Below are 16780 nucleotides of genomic sequence, written 5' to 3' on the forward strand. Positions count from 1 at the left end.
GGCTCATCAACCGTGGTGTCAGGGTTATGATTTATGATTGAGCCGCCAAAGGCCCCTGACATGGCAAAAAATAATAAAACAACATATGGCATGACATGGGAATACATGTAATAGTAAATAAATAACGAAAATAAGAGTCGGAATCAGAACGAATAGACTACATCCTGTCAAAGAAGAGAATAGGGTACGACAGTAAGGGTTAGAAGCCCCACAAAGCCACAGGCTAATCATTACCGCGGAAGATCTGAGCTACATTTTATAAAGTCTGCAGACGAAATAACGATTATGAGCGTTGGAGGCGAGCCGGCTTACCGCCGCTTAACTTTCTAAGTCTGCCTAACGCTTAATAAGAAGACCGTTAGGCCAGTCTTTATTCAGAGGATTTTTAAGATTCCCCCTGCAGTGGGCTTTCATAAACGGACTTCGTTACACGTACGCTCTCGGCTTAATCCTCTCAATAAAGGTAACCGTGCGTCCATTTATTGCGATTGCTTTAACGAAATTATTGTTACTGCACTCTTTCCAGCCATTGAACCTCACACATATTGTACGGAAATTGTTTTTGAACCAGGGAACTTTTTTTTTGACGTGACTTATTGTAGATTTGCCGCAAATGGCATTAACTACTTGGCCAGACAAATGGGGAGCGCTGAAGGCTTTTACCCGGCACAACAACAAAAGACAACAGGCCTGAGGGTGCCCAGTTGGACGCGAACCTCGGCTCAGGGTGTCGTCTGAGAGGAAAAACCAGGAAACATACATTATATTAAATACATGTTTTAACAGGTTCGGTAGAGTCACAAGTTGTACTCTACCGAACCTGATAAAACATCAACTTGTGACTCACAAGTATTTAGAAATGAAATTGCAGGCACTGTTGATACTTTTTTTATGGGATTTATAGATTTGCATATTTAGAAGTGAGGAGCGGTGAGGGCTCTCCTTCGATAGACTTTTGATATGAAGTCCCAAAATAAGAATAAATGACGAACCGTACGGGGATCAGTAAATGTTAATTTAAAAAATACTTAAACTGTACATTTTACAGTCATATCCTAGCTAATTCTTGTAAAATAGGTTATGTATTACCTACTTCATCGGTAGGTAAATTGTGATAAACTGGGTGTTGTACCTACCTATACGGGCCGGAAAAATATGAAAACACTTCGATCGTTCCGTAATTAAACATATTGCGTGTGGGCAACCGAAGGGCGTGGTGCGCGGTAAGAAGAGGTTACCCAGAGATATTTTTTTTATGTTTTGGTTTTCCCCGAAGGGTAAGGCAAAGGGAACTATGCCCATACAGCCATGTCTTACGTATTTTTTTTCTTGATGATTAATGAAATGATGAAAGGTGATGATGATGAAACCTAAGCCCCCACCCTAGGAGTAGACTCATACTCCGAACCCCAAACGAATTAACTCAAAAGTCCGCATAAACTTTCGAGTTATGAAGCGGCTTCTTGGCACGAATACTCCATATAATAACACTGTCGCGAATGTCTTCCGACTAACTTAATGCGATCATTAACAACAAAACACCACTTCGTATTGATTATTTAGATCATTCAGTGAAGAAAGCAACTGTCCCGTTCCCGTTCCCGCCAAAAAGCCTAGTCAGAGAGAAAAAGAAAGAACCCGTTATTGGCCCCGATTCCTGCAGACATCTCTTAATTTTACTTTAAGTTTTATACCTGTCATTTTCTTATCCGCCGAAAAGGAAAGGGACGGATGATTGACAGCTCTTAATTTTAGGAAGAATGAGTAAATAAATGAATAACCCGGGCGAATTTTTAGACGGTTGTTTTAGATTTGTGCTTAAAATTGACGTGTGTTCCATAAATTTTATGCTTGTCGATTACCCGTCCCTTTCCTTTTCGGCGGATAAGAAAATGACAGATATAACTTAAAATAAAATTAGATGGTGTTTACAGGAATTAACACCAATATGTGCTTTAATTATGAGAAAAAGAAATCGCGGCGGTCGCCATCTTGCGCAGAGATTCGGTTGCCCGCACGAAATTCGTTGCTGCTTTATTTTCGAATCTCGTGTCGCTAACACTAGATAATATGGTATACAAGTATTACCAACAATCTGTCGTTTAAACAGTTTTGCAGGGCATTGCTAAATTGTATATTTAGTATTATTTATAAGAAGCGTGCCTTTTTTTATTATTTTTAACTTAGTAAGTATGTAAGTTTTTGTTACTAACACTATGGATCTTATGTTGTCCGAATAAATATTTTTTGATTTGATTTTTTGATTAAATGAAAAAAGAAACTCCATCGTGTATCGTAGTCCATCGTGTAAGAAACGGAAAATATATATACAAGTCTGGAAAGAGCAATCTTAATGTAAACATAGAAGCCAATTAACGGGAAATATTCTGCAGTACGACGCTTAACCACAAATCGGAATTGTCGGTATCGGATTACTGAATTTGTGTTTAGTTTGACAACGATTACCTTGCCGCGATTGCTATCTTGTGCGCCTCTTTCGATAAATACACAATAATAGTTGACACTCAAGAAGAGAAGTAAGGGCGTTTTCACACTGCATCCGATCCGAATCCAGACCGAGAATGGACAGTAGAAAATTACTAAGAAATATAATAATAATTTTACAAGGATAATAATTTAATGAGGAGCTCGGTGGCGTAGCGGTAAACGCGCTCGGTCTGCGATTGTTGAAGTTAAGCAACTTTCGCAAAGGCCGGTCATAGGATGGGTGACCACAAAAAAAAAGTTTTCATCTCGAGCTCCTCCGTGCTTCGGAAGGCACGTTAAGACGTTGGTCCCGGTTGCATTAGCAGTCGTTAATAACCATCAATCCGCACTGGGCCCGCGTGGTGGTTTAAGGCCCGTTCTCCCTATCCATCCATAGGGAAGGCCCGTGCCCCAGCAGTGGGACGTATATAGGCTGTTTATGTATGTATGTATGTATGTATTTTTGTAGAAGAAATAAAGATTTTACTTACTTACGACCACATCGGATGCGTCATTTAACAGGCTCAGATAGAATGTAGTGTGAAAACACCCTAAAGAAGGCTGTTTGCTAAAATCTACAGGGCCGGGTGATTGTCTGAGACTGGCGACGCCGTGCTAACGAGCTAGTCTCAGGACTCTCAAGCTCCCTTTGTTGCGTCGCCGCAACGCCGTAGCAGCTGCACTTCACTTTGACTTCACCTCGGTTAATTTATCGAAAGCAACATTGGAATATCGCCCGCTTCCTCGCCTCAATCTCGGAGGCAACACGATAATGTTGTTCAAACATTTCTGTCATTGTTTTCGATAAATACCTATTTTGAAAGACTACTTTGTTCTAAAGTACCTAAAAGTAAAATTTTGCGAGACGTTTACAACTATAACTGCAACATTGATTTATAACTGTATGTACCCAAGAAACAAAATATAATTCTTTATCTCAATTTATTTATAATACTTTATTGTACCAAGAACCTGCTTCTGTCCTTTGTTTGGCTAGGTTGCAAGCGGAATCACCTGGTTGTCCGATAAAGAAAGATGATTCCGTGCTTCGGAAGGCACGTTAACCCAACGTTAGCCCAAGGTGTTTGGGCTAATAGCCCGGGACCAACGGTTTAACGTGCCTTCCGGAGCATGGAATCATCTTACTTTTTCGGATAATCAGGTGATTCAAGTCTGCAATGTCCTTACCAAAACAAAAGACAGTCTCACAAAGTCATTTCGACGGTGTCCCCGTTGGGAATCGAATACGGACCTCCAGATCGTGAGCCCAACGCTTCAACCACTAGACCACGGAGGCAAGTCACGTCAAAAACTTTAGATGAATTATACAGATATGTTATAAATAAGTCTAATTAACTAATTACTGCAATTGAATCTGTCCATGTTCCGGACAATGGAAACTGGGATCTTCGGACACTGGTCCTATTAAACCCTTTCCTCGAGACGATCCCTCCGGAGAAACATTCTAAGTGCCCCGTGATCCGCACAATCCGCACGTGGGCTAAACCAAGTCTAAAATAAAGTCCTGCAGTTTTCATTGTCCCGGGAGTATACCGGTTTATTGCCTGCGAAACCAAATAACTTGCTTTTATGTCGGTTTTATATCGAGCCTCTTATTGCTACGGTGCACCGCTTACCGGGGTATCGATTTACATAATATCTGTATTCTATCAGCCATACCGCGTAAGCCTACGAGGTTTCGATAGACCTTGTAACTTTCGTGTTTTATTCCGTTACGGACAAGCCTCACCACCTATCACGGTCAGGTCTAATAAAGCTCGCTAAAATGTGGTAGGTACTCATTTAACACTGTCAAGGACAGAACGTCTAATAACGTTCCGATTCCAAGGTGTCATACTATCTGTTATGAACCATCAATGACCCATGGTCTCTTCCCGTGAAAGGGCTAATCACGTGATTGAAAGAGAAAAACAAAGATTTATTTATTACATCAGAACTCCACACACATACATACATAAACTCACGCCTATTTCCCACCGGGGTAAGCTGTATGGAATTCACAATTCTTTTGCTTCCTCCACATTCATCAATCGTTTCATACACGCCAGTTCCGAGTAGATCGTACTGAACCTGTTCTAAGGACATCTCTAATTTGGTCAATTGTACGTCCTTCTAGGATAAAAAAAAAAAACAAAAAAAAAAAGGTAGAAGCCAGACCAATAGCACAACACAAACATTACATAGACACACATAGAATGAGCATCAAAGAAACCTGCTGCATCTTTACACCCCTTTGCTTGCTTATTATGTACCTTTGATTACCCCAATTGAGAATATAATCATTTCGTCGTATAGTCGTTTGTAAGAGCTGTGATAGCCCAGTTGGTAGTACGCTTGCCTCTCACTTTGAGGTCGCAGGTTCGAATCCAGCACAGGCCTAAACCAACGATTGTCGAATTTGTTTTCGAATTCATGTTTGGATCATAAATGATTATCACGTGCTCAGCGGTGAAGGAAAACATCGTGACGTAACCCACATTCCCGAGAAATGCATTTTCGGAGGTATGTGACCTAATCTGTATTGGGCTGGTTTTCGCGGGTTGGAAGGTCAGACAGGCAGTCGCTTCTGTAAAACACCGGATCTGTCAAAATTTTCAGGTTAGGTAAGCGGACCCTGTGAAAAACGAGATAGTGCTAGGGAAATGATGGGAATATAATCGTTTGTGATACTATATTTATATAACATAATACTAAGTATAAGTACTGGGCCCGCGTGATGGTTTAAGGCCCGATCTCCCTATCCATCCATAGGGAAGGCCCGTGCCCCAGCAGTGGGGACGTTAATGGGCTGGTGATGATGATGATACTAAGTATACAGTCATCATCATCAATTTAAGAGCCACGCTCTTGTCGGTGTAGCATTTCACCATACTACTTTTTTAGGGAAAAATAGGGCAGTGGTTAAGTATACAGTATTACATTATTATTACATCCACTCGCAAGCGGTGTTTAAGTCCCATTGAGGAGCTCGGTGGCGCAGCGGTAAACGCGCTCGGTCTACAATTGTTGAAGTAAAGCAACTTTCGCAAAGGCCGGTCATAGGATGGGTGACCACAAAAAAAAAGTTTTCATCTCGAGCTCCTCCGTGCTTCGGAAGGCACGTAAAGCCGTTGGTCCCGGCTGCATTAGCAGTCGTTAATAACCACCAATCCGCAGTGGGCCAGCGTGGTGGTTTAAGGCCCGATCTCCCTATCCATCCACAGGGAAGGCCCGTGCCCCAGCAGTGGGGACGTTAATGGGCTGGTGATGTGTGATGTGATAAACCGGGCACGAATCCTGAAAGCCACGTGACATTGGTGCTAATTCCTGGAGACGCCAACTAAATTTATTTTAAGCCTAAATTATTTTTTTTTATACCTGTAATTTTCTTATCCGTTGAAAAAGAAAGGGAATCAGCCTGTAATGTCGTAAGCAAACTAGGGACCACAAAGTATCTTTGTGGTATATCTCCATCGGGATTCAAACTCGGCATCTCCATCGTGAGCCCAACGCTCAACCACTGGACCACAGAGACTGTTGTCAGGATTATTATGTTCAATTGTTCAAAGAAAGATACATTTATACGCACATAAATAAAGTTTTCATAAATATATTGACTTGCGACCGCCAGTATATTTAAATCTTTAAACAGCTCCCTTAGAGAGTCCCGAACCCTTCTTCATTGAAGTTTTCTTGAATATCTTTCATATCTGACTACCGCCTCTTGTCGTAAACGAGATAGAATAAGGCTTTTGTGGCGATAAAACAGTATAAGCATCATAACATAGTTGTATGCGATACATCGTAAAGGTAATGTCGTTTTAATGGTCATAAGAAAATTCTTGTCCGAATGCTCACTTAGTGTACTTACCTCACCAATGACAGGACTCATGTAACGACTACGTATTTACATCTGTAAGTAGTGCGATCATGGTGTCCAAGTGGGATATGACCCTTAATTACTATTAGGTGATCAGGGGGCTCGGTGGCGCACCGGTAAACGCACTCGGTCTGCGATTGTTGAAGTTAAGCAACTTGCGCAAAGGCCGGTCTTAGGATGGGCGACCACAAAAAAAAAGTTTTCATCTCGAGCTCCTCCATGCTTCGGAAGGCACGTTAAGCCGTTGGTCCCGGCTGCATTACCAGTCGTTAATAACCATCAATCCGCACTGGGCCCGCGTGATGGTTTAAGGCCCTATCTCCCTATCCATCCATAGGGAAGGCCCGTGCCCCAGCAGTGGGGACGTTAATGGGCTGATGATGATGATCAGGGGGGCTAAAAGACCACATCAGAGCTTATTGCCTAGTTTATAGTTCCCAACTAGTCAAATCAGTTACTTTTTACTAAACGTCAAAACATGAAATTACGTTGAAATTGATTAAAATTCATAAATGCTTTAAATAGAAAAAAGAAAATGTTTTTCGTTGAACTAAAAATATAACTAAAAAAGTGAAGTGAGTAAGTAAAGTGATTAGCAAATGGAATTCTATAGTCTCTGCTTACCCCGATGTGAAAAAGGCATGAGTTTATGTATGTATGTAAGTATGTATGAAATTAAAAAACTGGAACTTTACAAAATTTCCCTCTCCCGAAGCGCGCCCGGTACAGTCATGAGCAATATAGGTAATGTACCCACTTTAGGACTCTGTCGCACTAACATATTTGACATTTAGTGAGACTTACAGTTCAATTTGTCAGAAAAGCTAATGTGATATGGTACCAAAGTGTATACATATTAATGCTCGTGACCGTACAGGCTGTATGTGGCTGTATGGGTGCCATTTTACAGACTAGTTAGGTGGTCTGGAGACGTCTGCACTCATGTGCATTGTGAAGGAGTACCAAATGAGGCGTGGCGGGCCCGGCGACGCAACTACCGGAAATAACGTCCAAGCTCTCATTGTTTCCGGGCGGCGGCGCGCGCGCCGGCGAAACGAACATTCTTCTTGCATTGTGCACTGATTTTAATTGAACGGAACTAATGGACCACGAATACGTTTGTCTCTTTTCTTTACAAACTTTTTGGCGTGATGTCAGTTGAAAATTCCGTCTAGTCATGGTTCTAGCGCTTTCTAGAACTTTCCTCTGCCTAGCGGGATAATCCCGTTTTTTACAGGGTCCGCTTACCTAACCTGAAGATTTGATAGGTCCGGTTTTGTACAGAAGCGACTGCCTGTCTGACCTTCCAACCCGCGAAAGGAAAACCAGCCCACAGGTTAGGTCACATACCTCCGAAATTGCATTTCAATATAACATAATAAAAACATAAGGACTTTATTGGTGTTGATTCCACTACACACTATCTAATTTTATTTTAAGTTATACCTGTCACTTTCTTATCCGCCCAAAAGGAAAGCATACAATTTATTTGGGGAAAACCAGCCCAATACAGGTTAAGTCACATACCACCGAAAATGCATTTCTCGGGAATGTGGGTTTCCTTACGATGTTTTTTCCTTTACCGCTGAGCACGTGATAATCATATATGATCCAACCATGAATCCGAAAACAAATTCGACAATCATTGATTTAGGCGTGTGCTGGATTCGAACATGCGACCTCAAAGTAAGAGGCAAGCGTTCTACCAACTGGGCTACCACGGCTCCTAGGCGTATGTTTTATTTAAAGTCTCTCTCTCTCTCTCTCTCTGTCTCTCTCTCTCTCTCTCTCTATTTAAGAGCTGCGCTCTTGTCGGTGGAGTAATCGCCATTCCTCTCTTCTTCCCGCCAAAACCTTTACCTCCTGATACGACACGACCTGCACCTTCTCTTTTATTAAAAGTTTATCAGTATCCAATTTGCATGACTCGTATTCGTATCTTCAGTTCCAGCCGCAGTCGTTAATCTGCAGCTTGTCTCTGATCGCAGTATTGTGGGGCTGTATTTACTGAACTCGACCCAATTTACCTTGAAACCCGCCATTACCCGAGACCCTTCGACAGCACAATAAAAATGATTTATAGACCGCCGACATCCCGCTCAAGAATATAATACGACTTTATTTATTGCGAGCGAAACTGATAATAAACATCTGGCGGCAGTGATTCGTATTTGATGAACTATTTGAAACAAGAGCTTTTCAACCCGTTATTGCATAGACAGAATATTACATTTGTAAACTATTCTTGAATTATTGCGTTGAGTGGCGAGTCTCTTTACGGCGAGTGGCTTCACGTCGCGCGATTTTTCTTGTATAGTACAGTCATGGTAAAAACTGTTTGGAAATCAGCTTTTCATCAATTCGGAAATGTGTTTTTTAGGAATTAAACCGCAAAGAAAACAATTTAACGGGATACGCATAGAACAATACGGATCTCCGCTTTGGTCCATACGTGATTCAATATTATAAAATAATTAATACACATTTATTTATTTTATTTATTTATTTTAATAAACAAAACATTATCATGACAGCCACTTAATCATCTACATCTAATTTTATTTTAAGTTATATCTGTCATTTTCTTATCCGCCGAAAAGGAAAGGGACGGGTAATCGACAAGCATAAAATTTATGGAATACACGTCAATTTTAAGCACAAATCTAAAATAACCGTCTAAAAAATTTAAAATGGCCAATAACCCGACAGAAATAAGTTGACAGCACACGTCAAACGATTTGCATACCAGCGAGATACCTTTTTGATTCTTTCGGGTTATTCATTAATTTACCCATTCTTTCTAAAATTAAAAGCTGTCAATTATCCGTCCCTTTCCTTTTTAGTGGATAAGAAAATGATAGGTGAGAGAGAGAGAAGAGAGAGAGAAGAGAGAGAGAAAATGTTTATTCAACAAATTGTGACACATTACATACGAAGTGTTACAAACAGAGTAAAAACAACAAAATATCATAAAACAATTTTTAAAACTCAGTACATATTGTGGCACAGCAGTGAATAGGACACGAACTCAGCATTGTGTCTATTTCCGAAGAAACAGACGCTGTTTTTCAGTCGCTCCTTAATTTTCCGTCTGTTGGATCCCGCGAAGCTGACATGACTCATAGCGCAAATAAGCAATGTAGGTATCTATCAGATAGAGTTACATATATAAACAAAATATATTTGAACAATTATATATTAGGTATGCATAAATATTAATAGAGAATAGGTAATAACACATAACATAGGTATAACTTAAAGTAAAATTAGGAGGTGTCTGCAGGAATCGGGGCCAATGTTAGCGTACAATCTTATGAGATAACAAATGATACATAAGATCTAGCTTATTTCCCGTTGTGGTAGGCGGATACCACGGAATTCCACTTACTACACACCTACACCTTCACCTACACCTTCGCCTCCATCACCCTCATAAAAGACTTCATGCATGCTCGTCGGTTTAGAGTAAAAAACGTGGAGATTCTGGTCTAGACCAGCACTACCGACGAGTCATATGTCATTTGAAAGGTCATTTGATGTAGATTAATTGTCCCTATGGCTCTTCTGTAAGAGCTGTACTTTAGGAGCTATTCTAGATTTTTATTTCTTGCGAAATAATTGTCTAGACTAGACCACCAATACCGTCGAGCTAATAAAGGCAGAGAGAGCTACAGAGCTACTGCTTCCAAAATGTACAAAGACCACCTATTTTCTGACAATGTATTTGCAGCTCTGCCCACTCTTGACCTGGCTTTTTTTTAAAAAAAGGTAATGAGGTGATAATGAGTTTCGGAGGTATGTGACTTAACCTGTATTGGGCTTATTTTCTATCCGGGTTACAAGGTATACTGGCAGTAGCTTTTAAATAACGTACCTGTCAAAGCTCCGCACCAAGCGCTTCGCTTCATCCTTCATAATGCGCACAGCCAAGGAATGGAATGGGCTGCCGGCGTCGGTGTTTCCTGACTCTTATAACCTGGGGTCCTTTAAATCACGGGTGAATAGGCATTTTCTGGGTAAGCTCGTTCCAACGTCGATCTCTTCTTCTTGTAGAAGAACGAAGTCAAGAGCAAACCCATACTAATTAAAAAAAAAAAAAGCTTCAGGTTAGGTAAGCGGACCCCGTGAAAACGGAATAATGCTAGGGAGATAATGAATAAAGTTAATAGGTAGGTAGGGTTTTAATAAGGTAATTTTGCTGTTACCTTATTTGATATTTAAAGTAGCATGGAGAATGCTACACCCAGGAGCGTGGCTCATAAATTAGTGATGAACATTGAATCACGTGTCGACCAGTTAAAAATAGTTTACTATGTATAAAGTGAAGTGACTAATATATTATATTGTAATATCATGACTTCTGCCAAACTGTTATCGATTCCAAGAGCCCGTGACCACTTGTGGTTCAGTGGTTAGAGTGGTGGACTCACGATACGGAGGTCCTAAGTGCAATTCCCAGCGAGAACATAAAACATCACTTGATGAGACTGTCCTTAGTTTGCTTAGCACGCAGGCGGAATTCACGTAATTGTCTGAAATAACATGATTTCGTGCTAAATCAGAAGGCCTTCTAGGGTCAATTGATTCTTACAAATTGAACGAAGCCCTGAACCTCTCCTATTTGTCCGGTTAAGTAGCTACTTCCATGTGCACCACATCTACAAAGAGTCACGCCAAAACAGGCGCTACAGTTCACTACAACATTGATTTATATCTATACAAAGGCTAGTCGTGGCCCTTTCAATCAGTTGACTGATATCGGTATAATGTCGCCTTTAATTGAATAAGGCTCGTTTACATTTTATGACAGTCAGGTCAAAGCCACAGCGTTAATCTTCTAGCTAAAATCAATTGCCAAAAATTGCGTTTAGCTCAGCACCAGCCACTCGGTTTAGAACACTCTCCGCAGGCGTTAAGTTATCGTTTCGCCTGACCGCGCGGCACGGAAGGAGAATCATATCAAAGTAAATTATTTCCTCGTTTACCGTCATTTACGAAAGTGCACATCTCGCTCAGGTAGTTGGAGGTCGACAATCTGTTTTATTCGGTTCGGAGAAGGTTTATTTTGCCGTGGGCGCTGGGTGGTGAGTTTTTATTGGGAAATTTATAGAGACGTTTAAGAGCGTCGCGCCGCCGCCGCCGCGCGTGGTGAAGACATCGCGCTGCCTCGTTTATTGCTTGCTTCAAATTAATGTCCCGACCGACCGCTAAGGATATCATACTTTGTGTGAACTTTTATTGGATTTAATAACCCTTTTTTATTAGACAAGTAAAGCATAGGCAAATAATGCAATAGGCTCGCCCTCTGTTACATCACAAAGAATCTTGTCCATTGTAAATATTCATTTGAGGCTTCGTTGTCAAAACACAGGCTGATAAAAGAGGATGGAGATTCTGGTCTAGACCAGCACTACCGACGAGCCATATGTCATTTGAAAGGTCATTTGATGTAGATTAATTGTCCCTATGGTGGCTCTTCTGTAAGAGCTGTACTTTAGGAGCTATTCTAGATTTTTATTTCTTGCCAAATAATTGTCTAGACCACCAATACCGTCGAGCTAATAAAGGCAGAGAGGGCTACAGAGCTACTGCTTCCAAAATGTACAAAGACCAGCTATTTTCTGACAGTGTATTTGCAGCTCTGCCCACTCCAATGGTGCGTAAGTTTATGCATGTATAGAACAGGTTTATCACATGACGAGGTAATTGTAACGGGGTGTTTTGTCAATGTTTCGTACAGTTCACCGCTCAGGGGCGTGAGGGTGCGGTGGGCGGCGAAAGGGGGTGAACATCGTGTAATTTTCAGATTAGTTTGTTCAGTAAGCGAGCCGGACGGTGCCCGCAAATATGTGGCCAATAATACACCACGCGACGCGCCGCGTAGAGCCTTTACCATCACAATAGCTATAGTCGTCGCCCTATAGATAAAACCATTTGAAAAAAGAATGCCATCGAAACGACGAGAAGAAGAAGTGAAAATCACTTAAGCGTCTTTTTGATAAATAATAATAATAATAATAATTAAAGATTAAACGAACTTACCTGTAAGTGAAGTTCAATCATAATTATGTGAGCAGCTTCATTCGATGCGATTTATCGTTTACTTGTTGTAGTAACGTCCCCACGCACCAGCCTTGCACGAATATTTAGAGCTAATTTGTGTTTTATTCTTTATTTTGCTCATTTTAAAAACTTTAAAATGGCAACACTAATCCTTACCCTGCCACTCGTACTCATCGTTCGTTCTCGTCATTTAGTTTAAATATTGTTTATTTTACATTTTCAATAGGTACCTAGGGGATGGGAGCATGAAATGTGTGCATGATATTAGATGAGTAAGGGTGGGTGTATATAAATCGCATCGAATGAAGCTGCTCACATAATTATGATTGAACTTCACTTACAGGTAAGTTCGTTTAATCTTTAATTATGTTTCGCAGCTTCATTCTTAGCGATTTATCGTTTACTTGTTGTAGGCTGTTTAGAGCCTCCCGTAAAATGTAAAATTAAATCACACATGATAGTAACATAAATTATTTAATTTATAAATTACAAAAATGTTGACATTTATCTAAATGGAAGATAATACAGCTCGTGCAAAATCATCATTATTTACATTTATATTTCTATTATAAAAACGTGCAAATACAAGAGAAGACTGGCTCCATCCAGCAGTCTTTTTAATCGTTTCTATAGAAACACCAAGTTTTCCGGCCGCTGAAGTTGATGCATGACGTGTACTATGAGCACTAAAAACAGAAGTATCTACACCACTATTTTTTAAACAATCTCTTACCCAGTGACTAAGTCTCTGAGCAGATATTTTGCTGTGTGGCCGTCTGTAACTAATAAATAAATTATCATTATTGTTACTGCGTAAACAACTTGTTTTATTTATATATTCTTTTATACATCTTGCGGGACATATTTCTGGTCTATCATTATAATACGGTAATTTAAGAACAGGCTGAAAAGAATTAGGCTTTGACGTTTTTATTAAATCGGGTATTTTGATGATAATTTGATGTAAGTTTGACAGGTCTATATTTGAGATTTTAATCAATGAAAACGTTTGTACACGATGAGCAGTTACCAGCGCCAGTAAAGTCAGTGTTTTCTTGGAGAGATTTTCCAGGCTGAGGTCTTCATTAGGCCATTGTAGCGCTAAATAATTTAAGACAACAGCTGGGTCCCAAGTAAGATCATATTTAGGTTTTGTAGGTCTCAGCCTGAAAACTCCCTTCATGAAACGACAGACATCATTATTATTTAATAAATTATGACCTAATAGTAAACACAAGGCAGACTTGTAAGAGTTTATTGTGCCATATTGTGCTCCACTTTCAAAAACTTCCGTTAAAAAAGCAATGATAATATGAACAGAGGAATTGTCGTAATCATAATTATGAATATTACAATACCTAACCCATGCCCTGATACAACAGTCGTACTGTTTATATGTATTGTCTGAAAGTGAATTAAGCATTATGTCAATTGATTTATAAGATAATGATTTCTTAATTAACGCTTGCCGGACAACTTCACGGCAACTAACTGAAGACTCTGATGTAGGTTGTGGAGTATCCTGAAAGGAGAAATCAATAGATAAGGACTAGGTTCAAAGTACAACGATTCTGAAATCATTAGCTTTTTAAATAAGGGAAACCACGGCTGTGTAGGCCAATATGGTACTACAACTATACCCTCTGCCTTGTCATATACAATTTTTTGTAGCATTTTTAAAATTAACGCAAATGGTGGAAAAGCGTAAAAATAAATATTCTCCCAACAAACCGTAAAGGCATCGACCGTCCATGCATCTGGATCATTTTTCCATGTGACATAAAAGGAACATTTTGCATTGCATCTGCTTGCAAACAAATCAACTTCAGGAATCCCAAATGTTTGAACAATTTTTCCAAACGCATAGTCGGCCAATTCCCACTCAGTGTCTTGAAACTTTTTCCGGGAAAGAAAATCTGCTTCACAGTTGTCGTTAGTGTTTATATAAGACGCAAAAATTATTATTTTACGCTTTTCACACCATTGCCACATCTCTTTTACAATTTTATGTAGGTGTGAATATTGTACACTTCCCATTTTATTAATACAAGAAATAGCCGTAACATTATCGATTCTTAAAAGAATTTCACAGTCACACAAATTATCAGCAAACGTTTTTAATGCGAAAAAAGCTGCCCTTAGCTCCAATTCGTTAATATGCAAAGAACGTTCATCATTTTTCCAATACCCAAACGACTTTTCACCGTTAGAGAATGCACCCCAACCGGTGTTAGACGCATCCGAAAATATTTCCAAACGGTAGTCATTAAATCGGAACGGAGAAACATTCGTGTCGATATTGTCTATCCACCATTTCATGTCAACTCTCAGTTTACTCGGTATATGTATTGTCTGCTCATAACTATCATTATTAAGGAGACATAAATATTTATGACGTTCAAAACTTTTTGTGTATAAATAAGAATATTGTATTGCTGGGCAAACTGATATTAATAAACCTATAAGCCTAGAAAATTCACGAAGTTTACATTTTTTAAGTGTGGCAAACCGTTTTAAATTTTCCTTTATTTTTTCTCTTTTGCTTACGGGTAGTTTTAAAACCATATTTTTAGAATCAAAAACAAACCCGAGGAATTTGCATTCTGTTTTCGGAGTTAAGCAGCTTTTTTTTTAATTTATAATGAATCCTAGTGATTGCAATAAGGAAATTGTGACTGTGATATTCATAAGACATTCTTGGTAAGTTCTTTCAATACAAAATATGTCATCCAAATAGATAACAGATGTATGCCCTTGTGATCTTAAATGTTCCATAACAGGTTTCATAAGTTTTGTAAACAAAAAAGGTGCAGTACACAGACCAAACGGAAGGCAATTAAACTCATAAAGTTCATCTTTGTACATAAAGCGAAGATATTTTCTTTGTGATTTGTGTATATTTACTAATAAATAAGCGTCTTTTAAATCTATTGATGCCATAAAACAGTCCGGTGTTATCAATTTTGCTGCGGTTCGATAATCTTCCATTTTAAAATGTGATGTTCTTACAAATTTATTTAGATTCTTTAAATTTAGAATGAAACGTTTTGAACCGTCTGGTTTTGGAACTAAAAACACACTTGATATAAACTCATTGGGTTCGTGTTTGCACTGTGAAATAGCTTGAATCGATAATAGTTTTTGTATAGATAAATCGAAATCTAGTGCTTCTTGCTTAGATTTTGGATAAACATTGGGTGTTACTTCTTGTGCTGGATTACAAATAAATGGAATTGTATATCCTTTAATCCACGAAAGTACTATAGGATCGTCCGTAATTTTCATCCATTCTGATAAAAGGTGTTGTAACCGACCTGCGTACTGTACCTCGTAATCGGCTATTAATCCCTGCGGGTCCGAGCAGTAGGGCGACTGCGAAGGCGTCGTGGCGACGGCGAGCGGTCGTTGTTGCTGTGGCGAGTGGTTTCGTACGTGCGGGTCCGATTTGTTGTAAAGCGACCTCGCCCCGCATCGGTTCTTCCCGCAGCTTTCGGATGCAGGGCTTTCTGGTTTAACCTGGGTTTAGAATTATTTCTGTTGATAAAATTGCTTTTGTGGAATTTAGGTTTTTGCTGAGGTCTCAAATTTTCTCCTGATTTTTGGATTGTTGTTGCTGTCTTTAACTTTTCACCTACGTTGTCTCCGAATAGAAAGTTAGTTCTTGCACTCTGAACTAATGTGTCCTTCATTTCGGGTTTAATAGCGGAAATAACGAAATTTCTTCGTGTTTTTGTTTCTGCAAAGTGAGCATCGCATAAAAGGCGACTTGCATCACTAAGTGGTTTCAGAATTTTCTGCACAGAAGTTTCTTTTGAAACTAATAGTTCTGTGACCTGAGCTAACGCAGCTAAAGCTACACCTATTTGTTTCTGTTTTTCGGACAATACATAATCCCGTTTAATCATAAGCTCCCCTAAAGCGGCTTTAATTTCCGGGTTTAAGGTTGGAGGTACCAGGAAATCGCAATTTGCAGGCACCAAATACTCTTTTAAAAGTTTATCTTTTGTTTCTTTTGGTAAACCCCTATTCAGAATCTCTTGCCATCTACTCGCGATATCCTTGTGCACATTTTTTCCATGAATTGTTTCGGGCATGGGAGCATCACCCAGAAGGCAAAGAATGTCATCATCTAGCGACTTATCTTGTGATTCCTCGGTGAAAGGCACCGGCAGTGGATCTGGAGCTGAAGACGGCCCAGGAGCAGGGTTTAGCGGCGTGGTTTGTCGGAGTTCGTTGCCACACGAAGAAACACGTTCAACGGCCGCGGGCGATGCATCACGTGACCATGACCGTACTGGCATTACGTCATCATAATGCATAGAATCATTTGAGACATCGGAGTCTGCAAAA

The 16780-nt window shown here is 39.8% G+C and overlaps 1 protein-coding gene across 2 annotated transcripts; it reads right to left on the reverse strand.

The window, feature by feature from the left end:
- Positions 1 to 12885: 12885 nt before the first annotated feature.
- Positions 12886 to 16209, reverse strand: LOC126366130 (uncharacterized). 2 transcript variants are annotated; one of them, XM_050009075.1, is made up of 2 exons: positions 15758 to 16209; positions 12886 to 13952 (listed from the first exon to the last, which is right to left on the reverse strand). In XM_050009075.1, exon 2 carries the CDS (start codon positions 13851 to 13853, stop codon positions 12939 to 12941), a length of 915 nt encoding a protein of 304 aa, XP_049865032.1. In that variant the 5' UTR covers positions 13854 to 13952; positions 15758 to 16209; the 3' UTR covers positions 12886 to 12938. The 2 variants fall into 2 exon arrangements, with proteins under 2 accessions (XP_049865032.1, XP_049865033.1); XM_050009076.1 differs by having other exon boundaries at positions 15745 to 16209.
- Positions 16210 to 16780: the final 571 nt, after the last annotated feature.

The sequence above is a fragment of the Pectinophora gossypiella genome, chromosome 4 (assembly GCF_024362695.1).
Source record: "Pectinophora gossypiella chromosome 4, ilPecGoss1.1, whole genome shotgun sequence".
Classification (NCBI taxonomy): Eukaryota; Metazoa; Arthropoda; class Insecta; order Lepidoptera; family Gelechiidae; genus Pectinophora; species Pectinophora gossypiella.

Coding starts and splice junctions, on each gene's coding strand:
- LOC126366130 (XM_050009075.1), bottom strand. CDS start 13,853: ATGCTTAATTCACTTTCAGACAATACATATAAACAGTACGACTGTTGT.